Source organism: Pediculus humanus, genomic scaffold (genome assembly GCF_000006295.1).
Source record: "Pediculus humanus corporis 1103172108281 genomic scaffold, whole genome shotgun sequence".
In the NCBI taxonomy this organism is placed as follows: Eukaryota; Metazoa; Arthropoda; class Insecta; order Psocodea; family Pediculidae; genus Pediculus; species Pediculus humanus.
In genome coordinates, this window is record NW_002987850.1 from 1628862 (window position 1) to 1644689 (window position 15828).

At 30.5% G+C, this 15828-nt stretch overlaps 3 protein-coding genes across 3 annotated transcripts; 1 reads left to right on the plus strand and 2 right to left on the minus strand.

Moving 5' to 3' along the window:
* Nucleotides 1-402: 402 nt before the first annotated feature.
* Nucleotides 403-4755, minus strand: Phum_PHUM515580 (exocyst component sec8, putative; the record flags this gene model as incomplete). The annotated part of the gene is made up of 15 exons (XM_002431167.1): nucleotides 403-774; nucleotides 883-1047; nucleotides 1122-1298; nucleotides 1374-1605; nucleotides 1683-1903; nucleotides 1980-2270; nucleotides 2344-2565; nucleotides 2652-2828; nucleotides 2868-2948; nucleotides 3053-3191; nucleotides 3277-3440; nucleotides 3537-3726; nucleotides 3842-3987; nucleotides 4080-4265; nucleotides 4699-4755. The coding sequence occupies 15 exons, from the start codon at nucleotides 4753-4755 to the stop codon at nucleotides 403-405; spliced, it is 2820 nt and encodes a 939-aa protein (XP_002431212.1).
* A 615-nt stretch (nucleotides 4756-5370) lies between these two features.
* Phum_PHUM515590 (tubulin alpha-1 chain, putative) lies at nucleotides 5371-7186 on the plus strand (the record flags this gene model as incomplete). Its single annotated transcript, XM_002431168.1, has 5 exons — nucleotides 5371-5701; nucleotides 5791-6092; nucleotides 6177-6347; nucleotides 6448-6804; nucleotides 6881-7186. The coding sequence occupies 5 exons, from the start codon at nucleotides 5371-5373 to the stop codon at nucleotides 7184-7186; spliced, it is 1467 nt and encodes a 488-aa protein (XP_002431213.1).
* A 3793-nt stretch (nucleotides 7187-10979) lies between these two features.
* Nucleotides 10980-13762, minus strand: Phum_PHUM515600 (uncharacterized protein; the record flags this gene model as incomplete). The annotated part of the gene is made up of 8 exons (XM_002431169.1): nucleotides 10980-11222; nucleotides 11299-11464; nucleotides 11544-11659; nucleotides 12093-12167; nucleotides 12246-12456; nucleotides 12535-12652; nucleotides 12729-12843; nucleotides 13739-13762. The coding sequence occupies 8 exons, from the start codon at nucleotides 13760-13762 to the stop codon at nucleotides 10980-10982; spliced, it is 1068 nt and encodes a 355-aa protein (XP_002431214.1).
* Between the last annotated feature and the right edge of the window lie 2066 nt (nucleotides 13763-15828).

Genomic DNA, 15828 nt, shown 5'->3' on the forward strand with positions numbered 1-15828 from the left:
TTTTTTTTTCGTGGGGGGAGGGGGGAGAGAGACCGACTCACCGTATAATAACAATTATAACTAATTCATGAATTGAACTTTTTTCTTTTTTTTTTCTTTTTTTGGTACCTACATTATTAATTGACTCGAATTTTATTTTAAAAAAATTATAATTATTATTATTATTCGTTTGTTATTTTTATTGCGTTCGAGAAGCGTTCGACCGGATTTCCCAACACAAACAAACAAAACCCGACTCGAAAATCAAAGAGAAAAAGGCGTGCGTGAAACGGATGTAATAATAATAATAATGATAATAATAATAAAATCATCCGGCGAACGAACGTTACTACGAAAAAAAAAAAAACAAAACAACAAACAACAATAACAACAATAATAATAATAATAATAATAAAAAGTCCGTTAAACCGTCACGCCGATTTCGCCCAGTATATCCGATAACCTTTGCAAATACCTGCTCATGTTTCCATACGCGTTCGGATGAGTCCTGTTGATCAATTGCAACGCGTTTATGTATTCCATGTCCGTGAATTGTGGGCCCTTTTCCAAAACGGTCGTGAGTATTTCGTCGGGAGTCTTGTAAAACAATTCGAAAAATTGTTTCGCGTGATCCAAAGCGACTTCTCGCGACGACGTGATGTTCGTTAGAGTTTGCTGGAGAGTCAACATGTTCCGACACATTCTCTGAATACCATTTTGTTCGATCTTATCCATGTACTGGCAAGAACTTATTAATATTTTGGCAATCAAATCTCCCAATCCTTCGAATATGTACTGTTGTTTCCAAAGAGAGAGAGAGAGAGAGAGAGAGAGACAGAGAGAGAGAGAGAACAAACATTATCAATCATTACTCAGAGATAACAAAAAAATTCCACGACTTACTTTTGTTTTCCGCGGTTGAAGACTGCAAACCATGGCCTCGTCGACGTTTATCAACACTTTGGAAAGTTCTTGAACTTTCGGATCGGGTTCCTCGTACATGAAATCGAATTTTTTCGACGAACCCTCTGATTTGGGGAGTAAATAATGAAAACACTGAACTCGTACCTGAAAATTTAAAAAAAAAATTCCCTTCATCCATCTCGTTCTCCTTTTCGATATCAAGCGATTAGACGACTCACCTCGAGGTGCAACACCAACAAACACATATCCGCCAAATCCGTGAATTCGTGTACGGATTGATATAGAGTCTGTATCGTCACGTCCGAAATGTGACTCTTGAAACTGTCACCCGATCCGTCCGAATTGAATTCTTTCACTTCCGTTATGATTTGTAGGATTTGACCCGCGAACCACTCCTAAAAAAACGAAAAAAATTTTCTTTTTTGCTTGCTCTTCTCTCAAGCAGTTATAAACAAAACAACGAGTCTCACCATGCTTTCGTTGAGTTGTGCGAGTTTTTTTAATTGACTAACGTTCGATAATATCTCGTGAGCTTTGATACCGGATTCGCCCATGTTGCTCGCGAGTATTTCCGCTTCTTTAACGTTTCTCTGCCTTATATCTTCTGGACTTTCTTCTTCCGTCGTTTCTTCTCTCCTGAGATTTTTACCACGTCTGTGAGTCGGTTTGTGCGTTTGAAGTTCCATCCAATTTGGAAGAGATCTAAATCGACAAATACAATTTCAACAACCCTCTCGTCGTCGTCTACATCTTCTACGATAATAACAATAAATACAAACTTTAAAAATCGACTCATGTCGTCATCTTTGAGCCACGACGCGCTCCATATTTTCTTATCCTCCGAATCCGGTTGTACTATCCCTCGGTAAACGGACTGACATATTTCACGGTAACTCCTTAAAACGTTGCAAATGATTGTTAAAAATTTATCCGCGTAAGCTGGAAGACTTTTCATCAATTCTTTTAATTCCGTCATGCATTTTTCAACGGTCACGGTGTTCTGCGAAAAGAAAATATATATATTTTAAAAATTCAAAAGGGGAGCAGCAGGAGAGGGGGGAGGGGAGGGACGTTACCATGAGAACCGGTCGTGACAAACCCATTTTCTTCGTCATATCCGGATCCGTTATTTCTTTCCACGCGTCGTGTGATTTGCTTATGTTTTCTATTTTCAACGACGCTTTGAAATGATGCTTGTGCATGAACCTGTCCCGTATGAAATCCGATAAAAAATTATTCAACATGCAGGGACTCCCGGAATTGTTGTCGATGGACTGTTCGATTTCGTCTATGAAACGACGCAATGGTATGTATATGACGGTAACGTTGTTTATGTCTCTCGGACAAACGAGTTGCTTGCTTTTCCCCTGTCAAATCAAAAATAATAATGATAATTATAAAAAATTATGATGATGATGATGATAATAATATGAAACAAACCCCGTAAGGTCCTTTCGAATGATCATCCGAATGCGAATTCGCGGTCAGGGAATGAGAAACGCAATCGAATTTGAACAAATGAACTTTTTTCTGACGCTGAGATTTTTTCTTTGAAAAATAACTGGATATGTCGACGACGGCCGGATCCGAGTACGAGGAAGGTTTTATCGAATCACCCAAAACGTTGTCGGCATCTAAATAATCAGTCAAGAGTCCCTGGAGCTAAGAAAAAGACCGAAATAGAAACAAAACACACACAAAATGGACACAAAATAGAAAGAAAGAAAAAAAAAAAAAAAAAAACTTACGACGGTTTGTATTTTGCTCCAAACGTCCGCCATTTCGTACAGTCTCACGTCCAACCTGTATTTTTCCGCCGTTTTTGTAAAATATTTCAAAACTATTTTGTGACCGTCTGCGACTTTTCGAAATTGTTCGAATATTATTTCTAAAAAATTCAATAGCAACATTTTCGATGAATTCATCTGACGATTTCCCTCGTTCGTGATGGCGATCGTTGTCACGGATTGTGACGATTCCAAAACGTTTTTCGTTGCATTCGAAACTATCGTCATCAATTCTCCGTGCATTTGAGATTTTATCGTCTAAAACCGATTAAATTTATTTTATCATCATCATCATCATCATCATCATCATTCACACTTTACTTAATGATGTGTAAAAAGAAAAAAAAATCCCCCCCCCTCACCTCGACGGCTTCTCCCAATTTTTGTAACAATCCCAAACATTCCGATATTATCCCGGAAAAATGTTCCAATTTTTCTTCTCTGTCCATGCTGTCGAGTTCGTCGGAGGGATTTTCGTGATCTTGTTCTACGGTTCCAGCCCTGGAATCGAAAAAAAAAAATTTTTTTTTTTTCATTTCTCCAGATCGTTCCACTTGAATTTCTCCTTCTTCTCCTTTTCACTCACTTCATTGACGCATCCAATAGTTTTCGTCTCGCTCTTGATCCCCTATTCGAACCCCTGAGATCTCCCGTTCGTTGAAATGGCGAAAAACATTCTTTACCACTTCCCTGTCTCCTAAATGACGACGATTCATTGTATGGAATTACGTATAAATGATGTTTTAATTCCTAACGAATCAAATTAAATTTTAAAAAAATTTACAAAACGTGAAAAACACTCTTTTCTCTCTCTCTCTCTCTCTCTCTCTTCCACGCAAACCTTACTTCCATGAGTTTCCCGTATAGAATTTGTTTTTTCGTTTGTAGTTCCGTTCTGACTTCTCTCAATGCTTCGATTCCGGCTAAATTACCATCTCCTAAAGATAATGTCGTGGTGAGTAATTGAGTTGCGTTAAGGTATTGTTTTTTAGATAAAAATATTTCTAACTGTGAAGGCACTTCTCTAACCTGATCTCTAGAAAAAAAAAAATATAATAATAATAATCATCATTCTTTCGGGAAAAGAAGCCTCTCCTTCTTCCCCCTCCCCCCCCCACCGAGGGGAATTGAAAACATTCATCGTTACTCACATTCCTTCGAGCAATTGCAACGAATGCTTGTGTTCTATTCCCTCCAACCATAATTTCTTAAGTTCGTTTCTCCGACACCTAAGTAAAGTTTTACAAAGATGAAGATTGTCTTTGACGGTTTTAATTTTTTCCCTAGAGGAAGTTATCTGCAAAAAAAATTGAAATAAGATAGTCGTCGTCGTCACGTCACGTCACGTCACGTGGTCTTCGAATTTAAATTCCCATTTAAAAAACTCACGAGCGAAGAAACTTTGACAAAGAGTTGCATGACTTGAGTCAATTCTTGATTGTGCTGCGAAACCAACTCCTCCAACCTTTTGTTACTCCTTTCGTGATCCTTTTCCAATTTATTCTTTTCCTTTTCCCTTTGCTCGTTTGTTTCGCTCGTGGACAACGTTCGTATGAGTGACATCAACAAACCACTCTGAAATTAATTATTATACAATTATCATTATTTTTAATTTTTGTTTCTTCGCACATGATTTTCAATAAAGAGGAGGAACCTAACAGGACCATCATTTAAAACCAAACCTTAACGCGACTTTGACAATTCGCAGACACGATAACAACAACAACAACAACAAACAAAAACTTATGTAAAAAAAAAAAAAAAATCATTTAAAATACTAACTGCGGAAAAGTTCTTCTGGAAACCACCATTTCTTCGTAATATCCTTTTTAAAAATATTGATAAATTTTATATTTTTCTCTCATTTTCTCACAAATCGAACGAAATCAATAACAATAATAATAATAAAACTTTTGTTTATTTACATTTAAATACAAACAGTGATAAACAACAACAATTTGTACAACTTTTGAGAAAAATTTGTTTTTTTTTTTTTTGTTTAACTTACCGGTTCCCTGTACTGTTTGACTCCTCGAGGAGGCTTCGTCGGAGTTCCCTGTTCCATTTTTTTTTTTTTTTTTTATTAATTTTATCGATTGTGATTATTTGATCGATCAAAACCTGAAAATAAAAAAATAAAAACGGATATGAGACATGATAATGTGTACGGGTGTGCGAGTGGGCGTGTGAGAGGGAGAGGGAAAAAAAGGGATTTAGAAAAGAAAAAAAAAAAAAAATGACATCACTTTAAGGGTTGATTATTCTTTTTCCATTTTTCCGGAAGGCAAATCATGACAACAATTATTATTAATTTTTTTTTTTTTTTTTTTTCGAGTAAAAAAAAAATGAACGGTGCCAGCAGTAGAAAAAAAATTTTTTTTTTTTGTTTTTTTCTTTCACAACGAAAATTATTACACCATCAAAATTAAGGGATTAACATTTTCGGTCTATGATTTTTTTTTATTTAAATTAAAATTTAATTCTTGGTTGACTAAATTCAAAAAAACAGCGAGGAACCAAATTCAAAAATTTTTTAAGAAACTAAATTCAACTTTCTTCGACAAAATGGTAAGATTTCTCCGAATTATTTTCCTCCTCCTCCTCCCCTCCCCCCTACTTGTTTTCATGTGTCACGCTGCCGTACATTGAACTCCCATCACCATCATCCCTTCACTTATGTATGCGACCGCGCGTCATTCGTTTACCCCTTCGTCAAGGAGTTTTCCTGTCGGTCATATATGACAAATTATTTTGTATATTTACTTTTGACAAGGTGCCGTTTCAAACGAGAGAATGCATTTCGATACACATCGGTCAGGCGGGTGTGCAAATGGGAAATTCTTGCTGGGAATTGTATTGTTTAGAACACGGAATTCAATTGGATGGTATCATGCCTTCGGATAAAACGATCGGATCGAGCGATAATTGTTATTCGACATTTTTTGCCGAATCCGCCAATGGAAAACAAGTACCCCGTGCCATTATGGTGGATTTGGAACCGACCGTGATAGGTAGTAGTTAACAGAATGATGAAAATTTTTATTTTGAACAACGACGGTCATTGAAATACCCGCCCCCCCTCCTTTTTTTTTGTTTTCAGACCAAGTTAGAAATGGAGTGTACAAAAAATTATACCATCCTGAACAGTTGATATCGGGTAAAGAAGATGCTGCTAATAATTATGCCAGAGGACACTACACCGTCGGAAAAGAAGTTATTGATACCGTGACTGATAGAATTAGAAAATTGACGGATCAATGCACTGGCCTCCAAGGATTTTTTGTCTTTCACAGTTTCGGTGGAGGTACCGGAAGTGGTTTCACCGCCTTATTGATGCAAAAATTAGCTGACGAATTTGGTAAAAAGAGTAAATTAGAATTTGCCATATATCCAGCCCCTCAAGTGAGTTCATACCTTTTATGAAATTAATTAATTTTTTTTAACAAAATGTTTCAAAGCGACACTTTCTTTTTTTCCTTTCTACAGGTATCGACTGCAGTAGTAGAACCTTACAATGCAATTTTAACCACTCACAACACAATCAACAATGCCGATTGCGCTTTTATGGTTGATAATGAAGCCATTTACGACATTTGTAGAAAACGACTCGGAATCGAACGACCCAGTTACGGAGATTTGAATAGATTAATTAGTCAGGTACGCACCGGGAACTTATTTCCCTCCCTCCCTCCCCCCCTTTTTTTTTTAATTGATTATAAAATTGAATAATCGAATTGTTTTATCGATTTCGATGCAGGTAGTTTCGTCTTTAACCGCTTCGCTAAGGTTCGACGGAGCATTGAATGTAGATTTGACAGAATTTCAAACCAACTTGGTTCCCTATCCGAGAATTCACTTCCCCCTTGCGACTTATGCTCCCGTTATATCCGCCGATAAAGTTTTTCACGAGGGAATGACGGTTGCGGAAATCACGGCGCAATGTTTCGATCCGGTCAATCAAATGGTCAAATGCGATCCCAGGGATGGAAAATACATCGCTTGCTGTTTGTTATACAGGGGAGACGTCGTGCCCAAAGACGTCAACGCAGCCATAGCCGCAATGAAAAAGAAAAGCGCAGTCAGATTCGTTGATTGGTGTCCCACGGGATTCAAGGTATATTTCATTCGACTCCCATCATATAATCTTATAAATCCCTTTGACATTTTATTAATTTCTTATTCTCGCGCAGGTCGGAATCAATTATCAACCGCCCACCGTCGTTCCGGGAAGTAATTTGGCGACAGTTCAAAGAGCCGTTGCAATGTTATCCAACACGACAGCCATAGTCGAAGCTTGGGGAAAATTAAATCAAAAATTCGATCTCATGTACAACAAAAGAGCTTTCATTCATTGGTTCGTGAGCGAAGGTTTGGAAGAATGTGAATTTAGCGAAGCGCGAGAAGATTTGGCAACATTAGAAAAAGATTACGAAGAACTATCGAATGATGACGATGTTATATTAAGAGCTTCACACCATAAAAGCGACGATTTATAAAAACAAACAAAGGAAAAAAGAAAAAAAAAAAAAAAAAAAAAAATCAATCTACCGGCTAAGTGTAAAAGGAACAAAAGTGTAAAAAACCAAAAGAAAAGAAAAGAAAAGAAAAGAAAAAAGAAAAAAAAAAAACCTGAGTAAACAACAGAATATAACGTTATAGGTATTTAGGATTAAAAAAAAAAAAAAAAAAAAAAACAAAAAAAAAAGTTTTAATTTTAATCAGTCTGTCTGAATCAATCAATCAATCAATCAATCCGAGGAATGGATTTAAGAAAAAAAAAAAACGTTAAAAATTAATCAATTAATTAATTAATTAACTAAATACCTGGTGCCTGTTGATAAAACAGAATTATTTACTTTCTCTCTCTCTCTCTCTCTATTTATTTTTATTTATTTACTTTATTATTCATAATGATTATCATTTAATTTATTTTCTTCTGCTAAAAACAAACAAACAAACAAACAAGCAAAAAAATAATAAACAAAAAAAAACCTAAAGAGGATCACCTTCGAAAAGGTGTGTGTGGTATTAATAATATATATATTAAAAAAAAAAAAAAATCAACAACAACATTGACAACAACAACAACAACAACAACAGCAAGCCACAAATTAAAAGGACAAATTTGAAAAAAAAAAAAAAAAAAAAAAAAATTTGAACAGTACAGTATTCAGTATATGTGTCTGATCAAAAAATTTTAAATAAAATGAATTCAAATCGTTCAATCAAAACAAACATTACAAAAAAAAAAAAAAAATAATAATAAAAATTAAAAGCGATTAAAACAAAATCACAAAATAGAGAAGAAAGAAAAAGAAAAAGCAAAGAAAACCAAAAGTAAAAAAAAAAAAAATAAATAATTTAATAATAATAACCAAAAATGATAAAAAACAAACAAACAAACAGACAAAAGGTTCAACCCACAACGACAAAATGATGATGATATACTATTGGTTGTTATAAATGTTGGCTTACACGAGCCTGCTTTTTTTTTTTTTTTTTTTTTTTTTTTTTTAATTAATTAGGGATATGAGCCGGGCTTAGGGGGGTGATTTGAAATGGACAAAGGGTGGGAAAAGGTCCAGCCTTCCAGTTTCCGTTTTTTCCAAAGGGTTTTCCGGGTTTTGTAAAAAAAAAAATTGGGTGAAAGAAGGGGTTTTTTTTTTTTTTTTTTTTTTTTTTTTTTTTATATAAAAAAAAAAAAACAAACATCATTTTGTTGAAGCAAGGTTGCATCTCAATTATTCGATAATTGATTTTTTTTTTTTTTTTTAAATTATCGGGGGAGGGAGATAAATTTCCAATCATCAAAAATATGTGTGGTGTAAAAATTTTTATTATCATTATTATTTTCTGGATTTTTTTTCTTTTCTTTTTTTTTTTAATATTCTCAAGATTTGATTAAAAAAAAAAAAAATTGTGAATTCGATGATTCCAAATTTGCAATTAATTTAAATTTTATTAATTTTTTTTTTAATAAATAAATAAATAACAGAAAACAAGATTTGTTAGACGAAACCCCATAAAACAAACAAAAACAAAAAGAAAAAAAAAAAAAAAAAAAAAAAATTTAATTAGAATTTTTTTTTTTTTTAATAAACCAAACCTGTATGATAGGTTGGGAATCGATTTAAAAGCGTGGTCAAGTTTTCATGTGCAAGTTTTTAATGTGAAATTGCAAATATGGTGTTATTTTAAAATATATATATATATATATGTATGCATATTAAATTTATTTTTTTTTTTTTTTTAAATGTGTTTATATATATATATATATATATATATATATATATATATATATATATATGTATACATATATAACTATAATTATATGTATTTTTGTTATATATTTTAATTGTTTGAAAAAAGTTTAATATTATAAAATATTTACAATAAATTTATGTGTTGTTTTTTTTTATTTTTAATCGAAACAAAAACCAATTTGATGAGATAAAGGGTAAGAAAAATGCAATTGATTGCATGGAAATGTGGTAAAATTGTAATTAATATCAATTTTACCACATTTTTTGGAATTGGAAGAAAAATTTACTTTACTTAATGTTTTACTTACTTACATGTAGTTATAAAACATCATACGCCACTGATTTTCTATAAAAAAAATATCAATTACTTAATAACGGATTAATATAATCATCATTTGACGAAAACCACTCAAATGTATAAATCATCACTAACGAAACACTTGATTAAATTTTTTTTAACTATAAAATATATATTTATATAAATAAATACTACTAAATTATTGCAAAAATAGATATATATATGTATATATTACACGGAAAATTTTATATAAATTTAATAAAGTTTAATTATTAACTACGGATTATTAACTACAAAACTAATAAGTTTAATTAATTTTTTCTTGTTTTAAACTGCCAAACCACTGTAGTCCTCCATCTTTATTTGGCAGTAGTTACCGGTATCGTCACTAGGTTTCGATAATGATTTTAATAAAAGGCTGTGATATTTTTCCCGCGCATTTTGTAAACAAACACACGCAAGATTATTTATTATTTTAACGTAATTTACAAAAAAAAAAGTCAAACGTTTTATTTATGTATATTAATATTATTGTTTTAAAATTAATATACGTACGTACATAATAAGTATTAATATTTATTATTATCAAATTATTTAAATAAAACATACAAAGTTTAAAAAAAAAAAAAAAAGTTAAAAATAGATAAGTTTTGGTTGTAAACAACATTTTATGTAAAAATAAAATCGAGATAAAATTTATTTATTTATTTATTTATATTAGTGATGTGATTATATAAAATTAAACGATCAAAATATTATTTACCCATAGGGATTGTTGATTTCTTTTCAATTTTTCATGATAAAAATAAATATTAAATTTAAAAAGAAAAAATTATTTGATAATTGATGACGTAATAAATAAATCAAATTCTATCAAAATCAAACTCATGGACAAAAAAATCATTTTGTTTAAAACAAAACAATTAAATAAATATAAAAAATTGAGAAAAAAAAAACGTTTTATCATCACATATGAAAAATATCTTAGGTCAAGTAAAATGATAACACTTATAAAAATTATTTTTAAATATAACCTTTATATTCCTTATTAAATTAATAATAATAATAATAATGTTTACAGTTTAGTATTATAAATATATAATATTACAGCATAATTAATATTGTAAAAAAAAAAAAAAAATTTGTATTTTATATAAAAACTTTTTAAAAATTTGGCTTTTTATTTTAATTTAATACACAAAAAAAATTTGGCAATATTAATCGACATATTTATATTGTAAAGGCATCAATCATATTTTATTTTGGCCGGATATTAATTAAAAATTTAAATAATAATAATAATAATAATAATATTTTCCACTCGTTTATATTATTATTTACGATATGTATATAATTACAAGCGATAATAATAAATAATTTTAAAATAAATTTTAATTTTGGATAATTAATATTGTAAAAAAAAAAAAAAATTTTTTTATCTTCTCTATGAAAAGCATCGTTAATACATATCATTATCATCATTATGCTCAAGCATTTATTTATTTATTTATTTATTTATTTCATCTACAAAAATATTTATAATTATAGTCACGTTAAATAACTATTTAATAATAATAATAATAATATGCTACAAAAGAGTTAATAAATACTTTTTTATTATTATTATTATTATTATTATTATTATCGTTTGAGTTATTATTTAATGTACACTTATTAATGTAAATTATTATTATTATGTATGTATATTGCAGAGCTATAGTTTGAATTTTAGTTTTTGTTCGGTAGAGGAAGACCGGTTTGAGTGATTGATAGTCTTCTTATGTTTGGCTTATCGTATTCTTCCATTGACATCCCTCGGGATAATCTTCTACCCTTGTTACTCCCGAGTGGACTTTCATCTTGGCTACTTTGTGACAACGTTCTCTGTCTGTCTATACCCGGCATAGTGACCGACGTGAGCCATCCTAATCCTTTGCAAAATAATAAAATGGCTTGTGCTACCTTAGCCGGCTGGAAGAAAAAAAAAATTTTTTTAAATAATTATTCGATAGAAAATAAGAGCGAATGTGGTGTGAGATGAACTCACAGCATCCAATAAAACATCTCCTGCTCTTTCTATTTTTAAAAGTGTCGCCTTATTTTTATCCGGCATTTCCTTATGAAGTTTTTCAACGACTGATGCCGTGGAATTAAGAACTCCGGTTATTAAAAGTATGTCGGTTGTACTATTTTTCAACGGCAAATCGTTACGACTGGAAATTAAAAAAAAAATTTTCTTTTAAAAATAATAATAATGATGATGATGATAATAATTCTATCGTATAAACTCACGTGAGAAAAGCGTTCACGTAAAGTTTTAAATTTTTCGAATTAATTGACGAACGTATGCGTGCTTGGAATTCTGCCATTACACGTTCTTTGTCTTTCTGATTGTCGCTCATTATTTGCTGCAAATAACAAAAAAAAAAAAAATTTTTCTTTTTAGGTAAAATAAACAAAACCGGAAGTGACAAATTATCGTTTTGCATCGAGAGGCAGGCATAACACACACAGGCGTGAGGCAAAAACTTGTATTATTATTCAATCGTTTAAAGATTGTTTTACTAAACAAATTACTTACGCCATTATGTCCGTTGAACCATTCGTGACGATGATGAGTCTGAACATGAAAGCAAAATGTTTAAAAACTATATAAAACAAAAACAAAACATGACAAACAAGCAAAAAATTAAAAAATAAATAAAAACGACAAAATCGAATTCAATGTGCTAAGCAATACATAAATAATAATTATTATTATTATTAATAACAATTTGATGCAGTGCATGACGATCAAAAAGTGCAAAGTGGATTTAATAATAATAATAATAATAGACTCACGTTTCCAAATTTGTGAAATAAAAGATAATCTTCTGCTGATTGACTTATCAAATTGTTACCTTTCCAGTTGACAAACTAATCAAAAAGAAAAGGAGATGAGTTTTAATTATTTATCGAGAGAGACAGAGAGAGAGAGAGGGGGGGGGTACGTACCTTGTTTTTAAAACTTTCCATAACGCTAGCAGCCGAACCTGTACAATTGATCAATATCATACCGACGACTCTTGTCGGATGTGCCAAACCAAATCTTGCACAAACGTTCGCACCAGCCCCTTCGCCCAAACAAATAACGTATTTAACGTGTAAGAAATTTAATACGGACACGAGATCTTCTCCTAGGGTTTGTAACGTTGGAAATTGAAACCTGAAAATCATCGAAATGAAAAATGAATGAATGGGTGCAGGTTGGGGAGGGGAGGATATTTAAATTTAATCAACTTACGAATCTGGTAATGCTTCGCCATTTTCTTCGTGTCCAGGTACGTCGACGTGTATAAATATCGATCTATCTCTTATATCTATCATGCTTGGATGATTAACGAATTCGTAAAATGATAAATCTTAAATAAATAAAATTATTAATTAATAATATTTTCAGGTACGATGAAAACGTTTATTTGTGGATTGAAAACTCACGATTGCATCCTAAATCGTGTACCGTTAAAAAAACTGCTCTCTTATCTTGTTGTGATAAATCTCCCTGCACGTAAACGTGAAGATCCCCACATTTTTCCGTACCTATGACGTAAGTCTGAAAATTAAATAAATCACAATCGATACATTCTAAGAAAATCGTCTAGTTTAACTTATTATTATTATTATTAATAATAATAAAAAAATTTCAGGTATTTATTTAGTTAGACACGCCTATTATTTTATTTATTTATTTATTAATTAATAATTAACGAAAGTAAAAAATTTTCCGCGTTTTTCTTTTATTACTTACGAGTAATAATTTGTGAAATGCTTACGTCATATTTTTATTAAACGAAAAAAGGAAAATGGAAATTTTTTATTTTACGAACCGGAAAATTTTTTTTTTTTTTGGGATTAAGGTTTAAAAAGGATTATACTTGAAAAGAAAGGGTCGATGATGATGATGATGATGAATTACGGAGGGGAGATGAAGGGATGAGGGGATGAGAGGGTGGGAAGAACAAAAACGTTACGAAAACCTTTTTTTTGTTTTTTTTTTTTTATAATAAAATATTATTCGTTGAAAATATCGAAAAACTAAAAGTAATAATAATAATAATAATAATAATAATAATCGAATATCTGAAAAAAAAGAGATGATAATAATATTAGACGGAAGGCATATCGAAAAGGTCAAAAGGTTAAGAGAAATAAAAAAAAAAAATTTTTTTTTTTTTAATTTAAAAAACGAGTCCCGAACGAACGATAAGTTTTTTTTTTTTTAGGGGGGAAAAGCAGGAGGAGGGGGGGTTAAATTCGGTAAAGAAAATCTTTGAGGAGGCCTATGGGGAAGGGAAAGAGGAAGAAGAAGGGGAAGAGAAAGGGAACCGGGGAAAAATTTCGAAAAAAAAAAAAAAAAAAAACTCGTGTCATTCTTGTGTGCGCGTGTGTGTTCATATCCGAATTCTCTCTTAATACAGGATTTTGTTTTTGTTTTTCTTGTTTTCTACTGCCACTTTCAAGGCGAAATCCATTTTTTTTTCGTGTCCCAAAGTACTTTAAACCGCGACCTATTTTTAAATAAAAGTTTGTTTTTCTATCAATTTTTTTAACCTTCGATTTAGTCATTTTCGAGGTTTTTTTTCTGTAAATCCGATTCGACTTATGGTGACACCTTAAACATCGTCAATTTAAACAAACGCTTCATGTAAAATATAACGCAATTAGTCGTTTTTCTGTCGTCGCTATTATTATTATTATTATTATTATTGTTGTTGTTTTTTTAAAAAAAATTTTAAAGGTCGTAAAAAATTATTATTATTATTATTTACTAAGATTTGAGTTTATTAAAAAAATAAAAAAAAAGAAGAAGAAAATCACTTTGAATTTAAATCAAACGCCTACTGAATTGATAATAATAATAATAATGACTGAATAATAATAATAATATTTAATCACATAAACGACGCCATTTTGTTGATTATGTATTTATTTAAAACGTTTCAAGGATTTTTAATTCGTTTGTTTTTTTTTTTTTTTTTTTTTCGTTAAATTTTAAAATTAATAAGTTATAAATCTTTCCACGTTCGTATCATTTGCTCTCATTAAATGTTTCGATTTGATTTTCTTTTTTGAAATTTCGATAATCGATTTATTATTATAAATAACTCGAATAATATCGATCGAGTTATAAAAATCGAAATTTTATTTTATTTTTTTTTTTGCTACGATTCACGAATTCGTATAACGTTTGGATTGGCGTCGCATTAACGCATGTTTTGTTTTATTACTCCTCCGTCCCTTCCCCGACTCTGTCCCCCCACCGACTGCCCCCCCCCCCCCCCAATATATTCCCTCTCCTTTTCCGACACATTAAATTCAATCAACTTCATCAATTGTTTGCTATCGATAAATTTATTTTTTATTTTTTATTAATCTTTATTATTCTTGGTAAATGAATAATTGACACGTTTAATTAAAATCAATTTTTTTTTTGAAACATGATAATAATAATAATTTTTTTTTTAAAAATGGCGTTGCCGGATGTAAAAACCAATTCGATTTCAACCCCTTAATTAACTTATAATTAATTAATTATTTATTTGTATACGGTAGTGATTGTTGTTTTTTCATATATACACGCGATCCTTTCTTTTAAATTATTTTTGCCCTTGTCCCCTCCCCCCCCCTCTCTCTCTCTCTCTCTCTATGAAAAGGAATGAATGTCGTAATCCTTGAATGTTTTTTATAAAACCTTTCGTCATGTGTGTGTGTGTTAAGAGTGCCAACAAAACAATTTACACACGCACACGCAATACCCCTCCCCACAATTTCCCCTTATTAAATGTTTTTTGTTATTATCATTCACACGGAAAATTCACACCGGAAATAATAACGAAAAAAATAAGGGTTTTATCCCGTTTCCGACCAAAACCCTTATTATCATCATCATCATTATTATTTTAATAAGATTATCTTTATTTTGTCCTAAATAAAAAAAAAAATTAAATTTTATCAGTTCACGAAATGTTTACAGGTAGTTTATAGTAAACCATCACAACAACAACGATAAGTAATTGGAAAAGTTTTTCGTGACCTTTTTCGTGTTCGTATTTAAGTTATTGTTACATTTAAAAATTATCATCATCATCATCATCATCAGATAGATGATATACATTATCACACACAAATCCTAATACGTACGTGAGAAGAGGGGGGGATAGAAGAAGGGCGGGGGAGGGGGATGAAACGTAAAAACTTTTTGTAAAACGAATAAAACTAAAACGCAAAAATTAAAAACTTTTTCTTTTATTTTTTTTTTTTTCAACCACCGATTATTAAATTATTTTTATTGATTTTATTTATTTATTTATTTATTCATTTATGTATTATTAAATAATAATAAAATGTTCTTTAATAAACTTTCGATTGATCGTGAATTTAAAAAAAAAAAAAAAAAACATTCCGTGATGTCGTTTTAAAATAAAAAATTATTAATAATCTGACATTTTAACGATACGATTATTATTATTATTATTATTATTATTATTATTATTATTATTATTATTATTATTATTATTATTATTATTATTTTTCCTTC